At 39.9% G+C, this 18149-nt stretch overlaps 3 protein-coding genes across 10 annotated transcripts in view; 1 reads left to right on the top strand and 2 right to left on the bottom strand.

The window, feature by feature from the left end:
• Positions 1 to 920, bottom strand: part of CLHC1 (clathrin heavy chain linker domain containing 1) — a 40036-nt gene extending 39116 nt beyond the window's left edge. Inside the window, exon 1 of the mRNA XM_030877229.2 lies at positions 667 to 920. Coding sequence (XP_030733089.1) covers positions 667 to 843 — 177 coding nt within the window. The 5' untranslated portion in view covers positions 844 to 920. The remainder of the gene's footprint in view (positions 1 to 666) is intronic.
• Positions 921 to 5775: 4855 nt separating this feature from the next.
• Positions 5776 to 8466, top strand: RPS27A (ribosomal protein S27a). Its single transcript, XM_030877232.3, has 6 exons — positions 5776 to 5847; positions 5944 to 6008; positions 6472 to 6526; positions 6934 to 7019; positions 7764 to 7895; positions 8281 to 8466. Exons 2-6 carry the CDS (start codon positions 5961 to 5963, stop codon positions 8428 to 8430), a joined length of 471 nt encoding a protein of 156 aa, XP_030733092.1. The 5' UTR covers positions 5776 to 5847; positions 5944 to 5960; the 3' UTR covers positions 8431 to 8466.
• Positions 8467 to 9669: 1203 nt separating this feature from the next.
• Positions 9670 to 18149, bottom strand: part of MTIF2 (mitochondrial translational initiation factor 2) — a 42662-nt gene continuing 34182 nt past the window's right edge. For all 8 annotated transcript variants that reach the window (XM_060309362.2, XM_030877254.3, XM_060309366.1 and 5 more), the window contains 7 exons: positions 17094 to 17218; positions 15593 to 15797; positions 14981 to 15233; positions 14179 to 14319; positions 12389 to 12553; positions 10463 to 10603; positions 9670 to 9887 (listed from right to left, as the gene is read on the bottom strand). In XM_060309362.2, coding sequence (XP_060165345.1) covers positions 9715 to 9887; positions 10463 to 10603; positions 12389 to 12553; positions 14179 to 14319; positions 14981 to 15233; positions 15593 to 15797; positions 17094 to 17218 — 1203 coding nt within the window. In that variant the 3' untranslated portion in view covers positions 9670 to 9714. The remainder of the gene's footprint in view (positions 9888 to 10462; positions 10604 to 12388; positions 12554 to 14178; positions 14320 to 14980; positions 15234 to 15592; positions 15798 to 17093; positions 17219 to 18149) is intronic.

The raw sequence follows: 18149 nt of genomic DNA, 5'->3' as shown, positions 1-18149 counted from the left end.
GTGCTGACCTCACTGATTTGACTGTCAGGACATCTTACGTGGGTAAAAAAAAAAAGTGAGATAAAAAAATGAGGATCGGTGGCCATATTGCAATTGTTGTTAAGGAAAAGCAGGTATTTCTAGAACCTTGAAAAGCAAAATCAAATGTTACATAAAGCCACAGCATTTTCTTACCTCCATATTTCCAACATTCAGTGCAGTTAAACCCCTTGTTTACCATGCCTATCTAGACCTCTAATCTACAAGGAGTCTCAATTTAATATGCTAGATCAAATCTAAACCAAGATTTTAATTATACCACAAACCAACCCAAAACAACAAAGAACTACCAGGTTCATGCTTACAGCCCAATTCCTAACAAATCAGATAATGATTTGAGATGGAAGGTCAAAGTGATATCAGAGGGCACAGCTAGGTTGTTGCTCAAAAACTGATAGCCTGCACTTAAGCTACAATAACTGAAACTCTCATTAACTGTCTAGTAATATAAATCCAGCATTGCATTTTCCCCATTCATCCCTTTCTGACAAATTGGATGAACTTCTCAAAACTGACAAATGGAATGTAGTCAAACAAGCAGTGGTGTTACTAAGGCAGGAATATTAGGTGTCAAGATAGACCATTTCTACTACATAAAAAATCTGTTGTCTTAAAGCATTATGATACCTTATCAAAAACGTTTCGGTATATGATGTAATATTCATCAGCAGGTCCTTCCTCATTACAGCCCACTCTTTCAGTTTCTGTAATTATGTATCTTTGCATTCTTTCCAAAAATTCCTTGTCACTTCTACTAATGATAGGAGGGAGAACTGCATGTTTATTTATTTCTTGGACAGACATATGTCACAGCCTGCACACCTGTTCACCAGAGAAAAGTCTTGACTTGCTTTTGCAACAAAGCCAAAACTTTTATAAGCCTGAAAGAAAAAGACCATCAATTAATCTAAAGCTTAAAATAAATTAAGTCAAATATTGATCTAGGGCTTCCCTGGTGGCGCAGTGGTTGAGAGTCCGCCTGCCGATGCAGGGGACACGGGTTCGTGCCCTGGTCCGGGAAGATCCCACATGCCGCGGAGCGGCTGGGCCCGTGAGCCATGGCTGCTGAGCCTGCGCATCCGGAGACTGTGCTCCAAAACGGGAGAGGCCACAACAGTGAGAGGCCCGTGTACAAAAAAAAAAAAAAAAAAAAGACCTAATTTATCTTTATATTGATGAACTGGATAATGAGAAATCAATTATAAGTGAACATAAAGTAGTTCCAACAAAGCAATAATCCATAAATGGATCAACAGTTTTCCTAAATAAGAAATCAATTTTTTTATTCATTCATTCAACCAATATTTACTGAGTGTCTATTAAGTGCCAGGCATTGTTTTATAGCTAGAGATTCAGCATTCCCCATTATCCTTCCCCACCCATATGCACTCCAGTGCATAATACAGTTATAAATAATATAAAGTCCCTGGTTCCTTGATAGCTTACAATCTATTAAGGGAGACAGACTATAAATAATGTAATTTCCAGGAATTCCCTGGCCGTCCAGTGGTTAGGGCTCAGCGCTTTCATTGCCGTGGACCCAGTTCAATCCCAGGTCGGGGAACTAAGATTTTGCAAGCCGAGCAGCGCAGATGGAAAAAAAAAAAAAAAAGTAATTTCAGATAGTAAAAGATAAAAGTCAAAGGAGGAAGGAATGGGTGTGATCACTGGGGAATGGGTGGTCACATCTGAACACCAGTGGCTTCCTATTACCCTTAGGATAAAATCCAAGTTCCTTTCCTTAGTCTATGAATGCCCTATAGGAACCAGGGACTTTTTCTCTGACCAAATCTAGTCTTTTCATCTCCCTGTCCTCCTCATAACCCCCATACGCTCCTATAAACTTGCTCTCTTACCTGAGGGTCTTGCATAATTCTCTCCCCATCCCTGCATTCCCTTCCCGCATCCTCACCTCTCCTCCATAAGATACACACAGTACTTCCACTCTCATTTACTTGGCTTTATTTTTCAGATCTCAGCCTATACAGCTCCAGGAAAGCTGCCCTGGATTCCCTTAAATTTGATCAAGTGCCACTGCTATGTTCTCCCATGTACTGTGCACTTCCTCTATCATGATATTATTACTCAGAATTCTGGTTATATTCTCTACCTCTCTCAGTAGGCTCTAAATTTGATAAGATCAGGAACCAAAATGTTCTCATTCCCCATCTTCCTTCCCCACACATATGCATTCCAGTGCATAATACAGTTTCTAGCAGAGCACATGATGTCACCACCCACCCCACCCCCCAAAAAAAAGAAAGTTGATTATTAATCAGTAATCACTGAGCAATAATCTGGTCTGCTCAGAAGACATGACTTGTGCCCTCAAATCAGAACACAGCTAAAGTGATTGTTTCTCAGCATCTACAAAATGCCGCTGAGTTACACAGAACAACTCAGATTACCTTGCACTCACTCATTCAAATTAGACACTTAGGGATACAGAGGAAACAAGTCACAAGGGCTCCTAGACAAGTATTGATTCTAGTTAAATGAACCTCTGCCACAGAGCAGAGAAGGCAGTGTGACCAGTGGGCACAACGGGCTACAAAAGCCCAGAGGGGCACCTCACTAGTCTGTGGGAGAGGGCAGGGAAATATTAGGGAAAACATCTCATGAAACAACATCCAGGACAATGCTTAATCTGTGCTGCATTTATTTATTCAATAAATATTGGGGGGGGTGCTTCCCTGGTGGTGCAGTGGTTGAGACTCCGCCTGCACGGGTTCGTGCCCCAGTCCGGGAAGATCCCACATGCCGTGGAGCAGCTGGGCCCGTGAGCCATGGCCGCTGAGCCTGCGCATCCGGAGCCTGTGCTCCGCAACGAGAGAGGCCACAACAGTGAGAGGCCCGCGTACCGCAAAAAAATATATATATGTTGGGGGGGGGGGACCTACTGTGTGTCTGCCGCTATTCTAGGCACTAGAGATATAGTACTAAACAAAACAAAGTCCCTAACTTCCCAGAGGTTACATTCAAGTAATGAGACAGAAGACACAGGAGTAAAAAACAGTATAACAGATGGGGGTAAGTTGTATGGGGAAAAATAAAAGAAGGAAAGGGGTATAGAGAGTAAGAAAGGTGGGAGGGTGCCATTTTACATAAGGCATTAAGTCAGGAAAGAGAATAGCCCTCACTGATAAGGTGACATTTCAGAAACCTGAAAAAAGCAGGTAATGTAGATTCCTGGGAGGAGAGTGGTTGAGGCAGAGAGAGATGCAAGTCCAAAGGCCTCAAGGCAGGATAGCATATCTGCCAGCAAGAAGGCCAGGAAGACTAGAAGAGAATGAGAAAAGGAGAGAAGAAAGATGAGGCCAGAGAGGTAGCTGCCAGATCACGTAGAATATAGGGCCTTAAAGGTAGGAGCACTACCAGCCCATGGGGCACCTTTGTGCAGGTTAGAAAAAGATGCTCCTTTCTCTGGGAAGACGTGGCAAGAGGAACAATGAGCTGAACTGTGGCCTCCAGTCATTCCAGTGTGGGAGTGACAGCCTTGCTTATAGGAACTTAGGCTTAACTCAGAGAGAGATGAAAGCCATTGGAGAGCTGTGGGCAGAAGAATGACAACTGACTTTCATTTTCAAAGAATTGCTCTTGCTGCTCTGTGAAGACAAGAGTCAAAGCCAGAAGAGCTACTGGGAGGCTACTACAATAGTCCAGACAAAAGATAACGGTGGCTTGAATCAGAGTGGTAGCAGAGACGGTGTGAAGTGTTCTGCATATACATTAAAAGTAAAACCAAGATGTGCTGAGGGATTCGATGTGGGTATGAGAGAACAGTCAAGGATGACCATAAAATTTTTGGCCTCAGCGATTGAAAAGATGAAATTGCCATTTATGAGATGGGAATATCAATTTCATAAGATCAGGAGTTTGGGCCTCCCTATTAGACATGTTGAAGTTCAGGTGAGTCTGAGTGAGAAATAAGTTTATAAGTTATATGCATATAAATGACATTTAAAAGTTATGAAACAGAATGGAAAATGATCTGGGAAATGTCAACAAAGCAGAGGTCCAAGGACTGGGCATTGGGGGCACTCCAAAGTTCAGAGGCCTGGTAGATACAGAGGAAGCAACAAAACAGCCTGGAAAAGAGCATCCAGGGAGATGGAAGAAGAGAGATGGAAGTCGGGTGAAGAAAGTGTTTCAAAGAGGAAAGAAATGATCATCTGTGTCAAATGCCGCTGATAGGTCAAATAAGATTAAATGACCATTGAATTTCACAACACGGAGGTGATCAGTAACTACAAGAGCTATTCCACTGGAATGGTGGAGACAGAAGCCTGATAGGAGTGGGTTCAGTCAATGGAAGGAAAAGAATTAGAGACAATGAGTATAGACAACTCTTTCGAGGAGTTTTTTTTGTAAAGGTGGAGATTAGCCGGCAGAATATGGTAGGAGAGCGTTCCACAGAGAAGAAACGTTTTCTTCAGAAGCGCCAAAGCATGAAAGAGCTTGTCAGGAACTTCAATTAGCTCAGTGATAAGTGAGTAATGGGTTTGGCAGACGAGGCTGTAAGGAAGGCAGAGGCTATCACACTAAGGAATTTGGATTTTATCTTGAAGGTGAAGTAGCATTAATGACATAATCATTTTTACTTTTTATACGTTGGAGGCAAAAGTGAAGGTGGGTTAGAAAAAAACTGGGGACAGAGAAAATTAAGGAACCTGAATTTGGGGATGGAGATGCAGAGAGGAGGGCACAGAGAGATAAAGAGAGAAGACATTAGGAAGGTGCACGCACAGGATTCTGTGGTTGCGCAGCGGCGAAAGGCCAGGGGAAGGGAGTTAACTCGCCCGCCTTGCCAGGACAGCCCCCCACCCATAATCCAAAAACTTCCTCTTAGGACTTTCACCACAACTCCCAACTCCAAACTTGGAAATTCTACAATAAATAAACCTTTCCGCGGGTTTCCTTCCCATGTGGCCTCATTTGAAAATTTGAAAACTCCAGAGATTTTCAACATATTAAACCGTTTCACACTGCGTAGTGACATATAAGACAGAATCTTCCTTAAACTAGGAGAACATCCGGGGTTGAAGGCGAGGAGGGGGTACAGGCCGAGACAAGGACGGACAAGCGGTTTTGAGGATACCACCTATCTTTCAGCTTGCCTGGAGTGGCCACAGGTGTGCCCTTCCCTTGAAGGCCCAGGGGAGCGTCTGGTGGTAGATCGCTGATCATCCGCCCCTCACCGCCTCAGTAAGTGGGTGATGACACTTTCGGTCCCCCACTCTTCCCCAACCTCTTAACCTTCCCTCCTAGTCACTTCCGACCCGTTTCCACCTTCCCCGAAACCATTACTGCGCTTCACCCTTGCTCCCTCCTCACCTTAACCCCTTCCTCCAAATCCCGACGCCAGGGTTAGGCGATAGTAACTAGGGAGCCCAGGGCTGTGGAACTGCATCTTGGGACGAGTAGTCCTAGAGAAAAGAAAGCAGCGGAAAACTACAATTCCCAGAAGACACTTCCATTTCCTCCGTTTTCCTCATGAGGCCCCCTCAACCCCACCCCCTTTTAAAGACCCTCTTAGCCACGTCAACTACGGTGGAAAATTCTTTTAAAGACATTTGTAAGTTGCTTAAATCTGCTATTTCAAGAGCGTTCTGAAAGCTAAAGTGAGAAATAAGCCAGGCTACCGGAAGGAGAAATGAGGTCACGACCTGGTCTGGCACGTGGCTGGACAGCCGCTGCGACAGCACTCAGGCACTTGACGTGGCCGCCTAGGAGGCGGGGCCTCCGCGGGGGCCCCGGGAAAGCCCGTGGGCCGGCACGACGCCCTTCTTTTCGGATCCGCCATCTGCGGTGAGTGTGTACTCTGGGCTGTTCTGCGGCCCGCGGCCTGCCGTCGCACCTCCTCTGTCCCCAACCTCACCGTTTCCTCCTTTTCCTCACCCTCAGGTGGCACCGCCGCCAATATGCAGATTTTCGTGAAGACCCTGACGGGGAAGACCATCACTCTCGAGGTACGGGCCAGGCGGTGGGAGAAGTCGCGGCGTGAAGGAGGGGGACCTGAGGCGGGTTTCGGCACGCGCGCTGCTTTCCGCCTTAGAATACGTTTCCGAACCTGGCTTCTAAAACTTGGCCGTAATAATTGAGCTGGGGATTAGGGCAGGTTTCCGATGCCTAAAGTCCGAATCTGTTGCCTCTGGTGGTTCCCGCCAGGTAGCCGCTGCCGGGGTCGCGAGGCGGGAGGGTAGCGCCCCCCGCAGGTGGGCGCGAGCACGTGTGGCCCGGCCGCCGCCGCCCGGGGCTGGGGGAGGGAGCGTGCGCGCCGGGGAGCCTGTCTCCAGCTGCGTGAGCCAAGGGCTCTACTAGGTAGGTTTCAGCCCCCACCGCCTCGGCTCCCTGATGACCTTCCAACGGAATAGAGCGATTACTCTAGTTCCTGATTGTGTTACCTATACGTTTGCACTTCAAAACTTCTAGGTCGAACCCTCGGATACAATAGAAAACGTAAAGGCCAAGATCCAGGACAAGGAAGGCAAGTTAACATTTTCTGATTCAGAAAAACTAACCTGCAGAGGCCCTGTCAGGCGCTAGACATACCTGGTCTTTGTGGGGTGGGAAGAGGTCAGATTGACAAAAATGCATTTGGAATAACACAGTAGACAGACGTTTATTAGCGTGGAGCCAAGCTGTAGTACTTTTCACGTGTGTGATTTTGGACGTGTTAGTTAATTTACACATGTATACTTATTTGTAAAGTGGTTAACATGTATTAGGATTAAATGAGGTAAACCGTTTAAACATTTACAATTACACTTTCCCTGTAGTAAGAACTCACTGATGGATGTTAGTACCATTTATTTGATTCAAGATTATAAATCTTGAGCAGATATGCTTGTTTTGCAGTCACTTAATTTGTTTGTTCAACTTGTTTCCCATTAGGAATTCCTCCTGACCAGCAAAGACTGATCTTTGCTGGCAAGCAACTGGAAGATGGACGTACTTTGTCTGACTACAACATTCAAAAGGTTTGTTTGGAGGAAAGCAGCCCTTTAAGTATAATTTATTTTTTTATTTTTGCCTGTGTTGGGTCTTTGTTGTGCTACGTGGGCTTTCTCTAGTTGCGGCGAGAGGGGGCTACTCTTCGTTGAGATGCGCGGGCTTCTCATTGCGGTGGCTTCTCTTGTTGCGGAGCATGGGCTCTAGGCATACAGGCTTCAGTAGTTGTGGCGTACGGGCTCAGAAATTGTGGCTCGCGGGCTCTAGAGCACAGGCTCAGTAGTTTTGGCCACGCGCTTAGTTGCTCTGCAGCGTGTGGGATTGTCCTGGACCAGGGCTTGAACCCGTGTCCTCTGCATTGGCAGGTGGATTCTTAACCACTGCGCCACCAGGGAAGTCCCTTAAGTATGAATATTTGTATCTTAATTTGGAAATTTTGACTAATACTCAAAAAGTGGGGAGAATAGCATTAGATTAGCAGATTCCCAGGTGATTGATACACCAACATTTGAGAAGTGTTGCTACAGTCTTCTACGTTTTAGATTTTGCATATTGCATCCCATGGTGTAATTTAATGTGTTCCTTAATCTGTCTATGAACTAAGAGTTTACATAGGAATCAGATACCTCTTCTTTTCTGACTCCCCCATGTGTGGGTGTACTTCCTGTCATATCCAGTTAGAATGTGCATGATGCTGGTTGTCCATTCTCCATGGAGCAGTAGCATTAATGTAACCATTTTTAAAGGCTGTTTTGTTCTCTGTTCAATAACAGGAGTCCACTCTTCATCTTGTGTTGAGACTTCGTGGTGGTGCTAAGAAAAGGAAGAAGAAGTCTTACACCACTCCCAAGAAGAACAAGCATAAGAGAAAGAAGGTTAAGTTGGCTGTCCTGAAATACTATAAGGTGAGCCAAATTATTAAAGATAATAATTTATCTCTGGTTTCAAACTCTTTAATATAAAAGTTTGGGGTTTTTTCCTGTTTGGTATTTGAATAAGCTCTATATAATGGGGTTTACCTCTAGGTACTTTATTCCAAACTAAGTTTCTGATTTTGAAGTCAGATCTGGGTTCAGGTCTTAACTCTGTCCACTTCTTGCAAGGCTGGGCTTTAAAAACTCTGAACTTTTTTCTTGTAGTAATTATTGGTGAGAATTTGGGGTGCTTCGGTTTGTAAGTACTAAGAAATATCACTGTTGTGTGATTAAAAGGTTAAATACTTTGAGTCATTTAAGCTAGACTTCATAGTATGTTGTAAGATTATCTTAACAGCAAGTTTATGCTTTTTAGGTGGATGAGAATGGCAAAATCAGTCGCCTTCGTCGGGAGTGCCCTTCAGATGAATGTGGTGCTGGAGTTTTTATGGCCAGCCACTTTGACAGACATTATTGTGGCAAATGTTGTCTGACCTATTGTTTCAACAAACCAGAAGACAAGTGATTGTATATTGGTTAATAAAAGACATGAACTAATGAACTACTGTTTAAATGTTGAGTTTTATTTCAGTGATTTTAAAAGGGGTTTTAAAGATCAAATTGATCGCACTATTTTCTTAGGTAACCTGTACTTGGCAGAATTATGTTGTATTTGATACCAGCTGTCTAGATACAGGTCAGTTCCTTTGTACCTCAGCAGTACTGACTTTTTTTTTTTTTTTTTTTTGCTGTACGCGGGCCTCTCACTGTTGTGGCCTCTCCCGTTGTGGAGTACAGGCTCCGGACGCGCAGGCTCAGCGGCCATGGCTCATGGGCCCACCTGCTCCGCAGCTTGTGGGATCTTCCCGGACCGGGGCACAAACCAGTGTCCCCTGCATTGGCAGGTGGACTCTCAACCACTGCACCACCAGGGAAGCCCCCAGTACTGACATTTTTGACTGATAATGTTTGGTTGTAGGGACTTTGCTGTATATCACAGGGTGATGAACAGTATCCCTGGTCTGTACCCACTTGCTGCCAGTAGCACACTACCCCTCCCCACAACCAAAAGTATCCAGACATTGCCAAATGACCCCTAGGGGTGGGGAGGAACCTCCGCCACCCCCAGATTGAGAAACATTGGTTTGTGTGAATTGGTATTATAACCTTGCCTAAAAAGAAGCTACAATGTATTGACACTTGTTTCCTACAAAGGAAGTTTAAAGGCGGCAGAGCTCGCAAGTTACCAGTTAAAAAATTCATCTGCATATGGCTGATTCACTTTGTTTTACAACAGAAGCTAACAGTATTGTGAAGCAATTATACAACAATAAAGATCTGTTTAAAAAAAAAATCACCCAAAGTCCTTTAATGTTGAGTGTGAACTCCTCTTTGGAATTTTAAGTTCTGAGGTTTGCTCATTGGTACTGCTGACACTGAAAAATAATCGTTTCACAGTATTTGACTGGTACCATATTTTATGGAGCGCAGTTCAGGGAGGCTTACTTCTTGATATCAATGAACTAAAGTAAGCACTTGAAGTTTATTAAACTGATTATTAGATTCACTGATACACCAATAATTAACAATTCCCTTTAGCCATATTCTTTTCCCTACTCCAGGATTTCTAGTTGGACGCGTCCTTAAATAAGGTTTCCTAATTCTGTAGCATTTTGACAGTTAACACCTGTTAGTGCTCGGCAGAACTTTCTGACCAGTAGTGAGTGGTGAATTATTACCTTTAGTAAGACGAAACTAGTTGCTCTGTAATAAAGCAAAACATTTAATTATTTACATTTTTAATACAATTTTAAAATCCTGGATCCCAAGAAGTCTTGGCTAGAACTTCCTTTTCTTCATAACAGACAATATCATCTCCCACTTTAAATTCTATCTTTTCTTCATCCAAACTAAGACCACAATCCATTCCAGTTTTGATGACTGAAATATCATCTTTATGGTGTTTCAGTGAGATTAATGAGCCTTAAAAAAGAGAAAAAAACTTATGGTTCATATAACTCAAATAAGTACCCAACAAGTGCAGTTGTAGTCTGGTGTTAAAAGGAAAAAATTACACTGAAATTCTTACAGATTTTACAGTCCTGTCATGTTAAAAGATGGACAAAATACCAGGGAAACCAAAGAAAAATGAAGTTTGCTATAAACAAGATGTGATTTGTAGCGAAAAGTACTGTCTCCCTTTTCAAAGGTTAACACTTTACAGGGGATGGGGGTTATACTCAGGACTTGAAGAATGAGTTACACCAGGATGAAGACGATGCAGGCACAAGCTTGTTAAGAAAGGATGAAAATATAATGATGTGGATCCAAGTGTAGGAGAGACATGGCTGGAAAGGTAGTTTGGGGCCAATTTTTAGAACCTTAGAAAGATTTGGGGACTAACAATCCTGGGAGAGTCATTAGGACTGGAGGCCAGATATGAGTTAGCAAGAAGTGGCCTGAACTAGGATTATGGGAGTGAAAGATTTCAGTTACCCAGGATCATCAGGTTTTGGTGACTGGATACGGTATTATAGAAAGAGTTTTATGTTGCTTACCCTTCCAAATAACATGTCCATTACGTATTAATTTAAATTTTTTTTGTTTTTCTAACTGTCCCTTTTGGACTCTGCAGCCGGCCACAGGAACTTTTTTCTTCCCTTCTGTTATAGAGAAGGTAGCTAGTATAGAAGCCTCACCTTTAGGAAGAAGAGAACATTAAGTATACAGAAAACAAAAATTCTGAGAAATACATAATTTCTGACATTCGGCAGAGTAACAGTTAAAGGTGTGAGAAAAATTACAAACTCGTGCAAGAAAGTCCTAATTTTCTCTAACTCAACCAACTTTACTTTCCTGGCCAATATTAGAAATAAAAACATTAAAATCCTTGGGTATTCTTGGAAAAGAAAATCAACAAAACTACATGTGCTTACCAAAAGAATGAAAAATAAATGAAATGTTCACTTTTTTGGATGAATAAAATGCAATAGAAGATGCTATCAGTTGATAAGATTAGTATAATTCCTGTCTGCTCCATGAAAACCTGATTTTCAGTTGTCCCTCAATATATTTTCTTGAATGGACCATCCCTTGTTGCCTGATTTATTTTTAATCTCACCATGGGTAATTTATATACACTTAAGAGTACTAATTCTGTGAGTCAGCTTAATTTTTTTTTACTGACTGAAATTTAAAACAAATTCCAATAATGACACGGTACCACACACTATAATGTACCAGTTTTCTAGAATTAGTGTTATTTGGTGCTCTCACTTACCCCTGGAAACCCTCATATGACTCAGTTTTCCAAATTGCTCTTAGCACAAGAACATACAAATCTCTGTGTGATCATGTTAAGTAGGTCAGAAAAGCCTAAAATAAATCTGTACTGTGGACCAAAAATGCAAATACTGAGTCTCATCATGAGGAAACAGACAAATCAAATTAAAGTACATTCAACAAAATCACTGGCCTATATACACGTCAAAAATGTCACGGTCAAAAGACTGAAGAACCTAATCTGTGATCCTGGACTGAGGGAAAAATATATATTTATAAAGTACATTATACAGGGACAATGAACAAAATTGGAACATGGACTGTGACTTAGATAAGAGTATTAACGTTCAATTTCCTGAGTTTGATACTTGTTGACTTAGATAAGAGTATTAATGTTCAATTTCCTGAGTTTGATACTTGTTCTGCAGTTTTATACGAGAACATCCTTGTGTTTAGGAAATGCAAATATTTACGGGCAAATGAACACAATATCTCAAATTTACTATCAAATGGCCCAGAAAAAAAATGTGTGTGTGTGTGTGTGTGTTTGAAGGGGGAGGACTAAAACAAATGGGGCAAAATGTAAACAACTGGTGAAGTGGGAGGGAGTTGCTTATACTTCTCCAGTAGTTTTTCTGGAAATATAAAACTATCATCAAAATTAAAAGTTAACCAAAAATATCCGGATGTGGGGAGGAAAGAGAAGAGATAAACTGATTCAGTCCATCTGAAATAAATTTAGCCGTTAAACTGGCCAAGGGATATGTTAGAAAAAAATATTTTTAAATGTTTAATATTTAAATGTAAATTTCCTTCTCATGGTGGATTTCTTTGCCAGCTGCTGGACAAAATCAATGGCTCCTTCCACAACACTGTTAATAATGTTTATGCCTCCCATCCCAGTCTACTCTGTATTACAATTAGTGGTTTATGTCTAAGTAGAGGGCTAGTTCTTACTGCCTTATCTGCCTTTGTTTCCTCACAGCCAAAAGCACAACACCTTGCAGAGGGCAGGTGTTTATAATTCATACGAAGTTACACTGAACCTTTACCTATAGTAGTCATTTTTTTCTAGAACACAGGATATGTGTTGGAACAGTGAACATATTTAAACAGCAAAATACATTTCCCTTAAACTTTGCTTTCAAGTGTTATTTACAGCAGGTTAGATACGAATGTTTAAACATTCAGTGAACACTCACCTATTGTGTGCTCTTCCACAATGCAGGGCAATCTACTGCTCAGTTCCTCCTGCAAATCTTCAATAAGACGGTAAATGATTTTGTGAAGTTTAATTTTTACTCCTTTTTTTGCAGCCGACTGCTGGATAACATTGCCTGCATTCACATTGAAGCCGTATATAACACCTGGAAAGCATAAATACAATAAAGTAGCACAAATATTGCATTAAACAGTTTGTCTTCCAAGCAAAAACTCAAATCTAAATTTTTGCTTCTATGTAAATTAAAAGTGAGTAGGAGAGGTAAATTCTACAATTTTTTCTCATGAAAACTAGTTAATTTTTTAAATTAATGAAAGGATTTTATAAATTCTACTGTGGCTTATTAAACAAGGAAAATTTCTTTATGATTTTTAAATCCAATCATTTAAGGAACATTATTTTAAATGACCATTACGTGCAAGGCAATATGCTAAACGAAGCTTTCATACCAGAGAAATAAGAAAAAAATGATTAGAACTGAAATACTACATTATTTTAATAACAATTCTGTTATTAATTATAATCTTATAGTCTACAACTTTTGTTGTTTGCTTTTAGATATTCAGCTGGCCAAAAGATATTCAAAAAATACAGATGACCCTTGAGCAACACAGGTGTTAGGGGCACCAATCCTCCGTGTAGTTGAAAATCCGAGCATAATTTATGGTTGGCCCTCCATATAATTGCGGTTCCTCCACATCCGAGGAGTTAACCAACCTCGGATCTTGTAGTACACTGTAATATTTACTATTGAAAAAATCCACGTATAAGTGGACCCGCAGTTCAAACCCGTGTTGTTCAAGTGTCAACTGTAGTTACTTAATTGGTAAAGTTCAAGAGTTGTTTAAGAAATGAAAGAAGTTCCATGGAGCTGACCATTTTACCAAAGAACAAATAATGTATTTAACTGCAAATACGTTGGGGGTGTGAAAAAAAATTTACGCAAATGGCTTAATCAGGAGAAAAACAGAACCACCTTGAAAGTCTTATTATCATTAAGAAATCATTCAATGCATCATACTATCTGCATTAATAGAAAAGTCAGTGCCCATAAAATACTTTGAAATAACCAACATTATTGAAAACATCTTTTCAGTAGTAGAGGTAACATCTAATTCTAATCAAGTTAGGTCATGAAGTACCCCCTTCCTAAATGATTCATTAATCACTCAATAACACTGGTGCTTTGCCTAGATGTTAAACCTAGTTAAAGCGACAGTCATGCAGTCATGAGTCCCCTTTCCATGTATCGTAAGTTTGACTCACAAACAGTCCCCTTTTCTTCAAGGCATATAAAGCTAAAAAGAGCTTTTGATTTAAGAAAAATATAATTTGTAAAATTATAAGTAAACAAAAATAGGCAACCAAAAGTAAAAGATGAAGGAAAGTACTGAGTAGGCTGATTGCAGATTGAAGAGCATTCAAAAAGTCTAAATGAAAGAGAGAGAGAGAGAGAACCAAGCCTGGGTTGGGGGGGAACCTGGAAGTGGTGAGGAGGCAGTAATGGTACATTCAAGAAATACTACTGGGGCTTGAAATAGTTCCCCAAAGTTTCAGTACAACAATGACAGCCACAGTGGAGCTGTGGCTGCAATACTGCACATCCCACTTGCCCTCAATCACTAGCTGAGACTGAACTGCAACAGGAAGGGGGATACCGATGGGGGTAAAATGTCAGGTGTGACTAGCCCAGCAAGAAAAGACAGAAGCAAATGGTTCAGAGTATGCTCTAGGGAACACAGTTAAAAAAACAGGAAATGGAATCCTCACCATGAAATGTTTCAGCAAGGTTAACATCATTTTCACTAATATCACCCACACCAGAATGTACTAACTCTAGTTCACACTCATGTGAAGCATCATAGGTATCCATAATGTTCAAAATGGCCTCTACGGAACCGTCAACATCACCTAAATGCAGCAAAAGTTTAAAATTATTGGTGATAGGAGTTAGAAATTAACAGACACAAAAATGACAATAATCTATTTAAAGCAATAATAGGAATAGCATTTACCACAAAATCCACTTTTCTTTAGGTTTAGCATTATAAGTATCTACTTAACTGAATAAAGTATAAAGAACCAAATGTACATTTACAACAAAATCCACTAGATAAATGTTTACTAAGGAAATCTCCCCCAGTGAGGGGGTGGGCAAAAAGGGTGAAGAGGGTCAAAAGGTACAAACTTCCAGTTATAAAGTAAATATGTCATGGGAATATAATATGCAGCACGGTGACTATAGTTAATAACACTTCACTGCATATTTGAAAGTTGCTAAGAGAGTAGATATTAAAAGTGCTCATCACAAGAAAAAAAAATTTTATAACTAAGCATGGTGACAGATGTTAACTAGACTTATTATGGTGATCATTTCACCATATATGCAAATACTGAATCATCATGAAACTAATATAATGTTACATGTCAAGTATATCTCAATTTTTTAAAATTCCCCCCCTAAAATACTGAAATCATTTTGGCTTAAATTTAATGGCCAAATTAATTGTGAGAATGACGAAATACATATATTCCTAAAATGAGATGTAAAGTAAAATCTTTTAAAAGTCACCTTTAATAATTATAGGAAGTACATTTGAATCTCCTCCTGCTTTTTCTTTTGGCTTTAAGGGTTGCTGCTGTTTTTTTATTTTGTACTTTATAAATGACCTCGCCTTCCAGTGCAAAGTGCCATACTTCTCGCGGGCTTTCCGATGTGCTTCTTGGTGTTCCTTTCGTTTTTTTTCTATTAATTCCAGATCCTCTTTATTTTTCTCCTGTTCTTGCTCATACTTCCTCCAGTGAACAACTTCACGTGCCCTTGGCTTTATAGGGGAAAAAAAAAAAAAGGGAATTATTTAACTAAATAGAAACCAGTAACTGCTGGTTTTTTCCTCCACTATGAAATTAGCCTAGCTCATATATGAAACCACTAATTTTAAAGTTTTAAGAAACTTACAAAACCTTTATATGGAGGCTTTGTGTAAATTTGAAATTATTTAAAAATCTTATCTCAAATTTTAAAAGCCAAATTTTACAGCCAAACTCTAAAATGACATCACTAGCCCCCCCTCACAGCCCGTTATAGTCCTGAATTATTTATTACTTATTTGGTATAACATTATAGATTGATATTTTAAATCATTATATCATATCTACTGTAGAGGAATTAAGCTTGATATACCTCAGATTCTACTTCAAGAATTTCATCTCCTGCAGAAGGGAAGTCTCTCCAGCCTATAATTCCCACTGGCATGCTGGGACAGGCCTCATTGATTACTTTGTCATTTTCATCAAACATTAAGCGTACTTTTGCCCAACTCTTTCCAGCAACCAGAATGGAGCCTTTTCTCAAAGTTCCTCTTTGAATTATAGCTGTAGTAACAGGACTAATATGAAAATAGAAGTATATACTCTTAATGCCATAATCATGATATAATGGCACTTTCTCAGTAAAGATATCTTTATGAGATTAAAAAATATATAATTTGAACACACAGGGTTAATTCCACCACTTCTCAACTTCTCAAACAGTTTTTCATACTATAAAGACATTTCTTCAAAATTACAAGCTAAATGTCCATCAGTGGAAGAATGGATAAAGAACATGCAGTATGTATGTATAATGGAATATTATAAAACCTTAAAAAAAGAAAATCCTGTCACATGCTAGCATACGGATGAACCTCCTGGACGAACATATGCTAAATGAAATAAGCCAGTCAAAAAGGACAATATTACATGATTCCACTCATATGAAGTATCTAAAGTAGCCAAAATCATGGAAACAACTACTGAAAGATAGCTGCCAAAGGCTGGGTGGAGGAGGGCGGGGAAATTAGTGCTTCATGGGTACAGAGTTTGTTTTGCAAGATGAAAAAGTTCTAGAGATCTGTTGCACAACAATATGAATATACTTAATACTACTAAACTGTACATTTCAAAATAGTTAAGATGGTAAATTTAATATTATGCAATTTTTACAATTAAAAGAAAACAAAAAACATTTCTTGTAAGGTTATGGTAGTGAAGGGTGCAGACAGCTAAGTGTTCTGACAGAATCCTAATCTCCTTTCTATAATTTGTTAAGCAGTGAAAAGACCTCTTTTGCTAATAGGGAGGGAAATTAAAGAAGAGAACACTATTCCAACAATCTTACTATATATTAATGGGTAAGAACATAAAGAATTTAGAAACCCTAAAATGCAACAATTGCCATTTTATTCCAAGTTATGTTAGTCTATAAGGCTTTAGCAATTCAGTTAAGTCAGTGGGGAGAAAAAAAGATACCAAGCAAATTGAACTACTAAGTCACCTAAATATGACTACTAAGTGTATACACATATTTGCTAAGATCTACTGATAACTGCATGTTTGTGTTCTGTGTGCCAGTGCAATAAAGTACTTTTTATTTTTATTTTAAAAAAATATATATTTTTTGGCTGCACCGCAGCGGCATGCAGAACTTCCCCAACCAGGCGTCGAACTCGTGCCCCCTGCAGTGGAAGCGTGGAGTCTTAACCACTGGACTGCCAGGGAAATCAATATTTTTTAAAACAAATGCTTTGAAAATATTGTTCAGGGACTAACAATAATGTGCAATAAACATAAGATACTGTTATATAATCAAGTCACAAAAACAATGAAATAAAATTATTAGAAAGCAACCATTTTAACAGACCTACCCTCTTCCTTTGTCTGTGAAAGATTCTATTACTGTTCCTTCAACTGGACCAGTAGGGTCTGCTTTCAATTCTAACATTTCTGCAAGAGCAATTGTTGCCTCTGCCAAAGCCATCATGTTATCGCCCTTTAATAACAAAAACCCTGTTAATATACATTAATAAATAATATCTGTAAATGTAAATACCAGGATCAGAAAGCCAAATAATTCTCGACAGTTACACTTTTCTCTTTAAGCATTAAAAACATGAATTACACAATACTACGAGACTAGATATCAATTACAGGAAAAAAATCTGTAAAACATACAGACACATGGAGGCTAAACGATACACTACTTAATAACCAAGAGATCACTGAAGAAATCAAAGAGGAAATAAAAAAATACCTAGAAACAAATGACAATGAAAACACGACAAACCAAAACCTATTGGATGCAGCAAAGCAGTTCTAAGAGGGAAGTTTATAGCAATACAATCTTACCTCAAGACACAAGAAACATCTCAAATAAACAACCTAACCTTACACCTAAAGCAACTAGAGAAAGAAGAACAAAAAAACCCCAAAGTTAGCAGAAGGAAAGAAACCATAAAGATCAGAAATAAATGAAAACGAAATGAAGGAAAAAATAGCAAAGATCAATCAAACTAAAAGCTGGGTTTTTGAGAAGATAAACATAATTGATAAACCATTAGCCAGACTCATCAAGAAAAAAAGGGAGAGGGCTTCCCTGGTGGCGCAGTGGTTGAGAGTCCGCCTGCCGATGCAGGGGACATGGGTTCGTGCACCAGTCCGCTAAGATCCCACATGCCATGGAGCAGCTGGGCCTGTGAGCCATGGCCGCTGAGCCGCGCATCTGGAGCCTGTGCTCCGCAACAGGAGAGGTCACAAGAGTGAGAGGCCCGTGTACCGCCAAAAAAAAAAAAAAAAAAAAGACTCAAATCAATAGAATTAGAAATGAAAAAGCAGAAGTAAGAACTAACACTGCAGAAATACAAAGGATCATGAGAGATTACTATAAGCAACTATAGGCCAATAAAATGGACAACCTGGAAGAA

The sequence above is a fragment of the Globicephala melas genome, chromosome 12 (assembly GCF_963455315.2).
Source record: "Globicephala melas chromosome 12, mGloMel1.2, whole genome shotgun sequence".
Lineage (NCBI taxonomy): Eukaryota > Metazoa > Chordata > Mammalia > Artiodactyla > Delphinidae > Globicephala > Globicephala melas.
The sequence above is the reverse complement of the archived record's forward strand: the minus strand, read 5'-3'. Positions and strand labels throughout refer to the sequence as shown.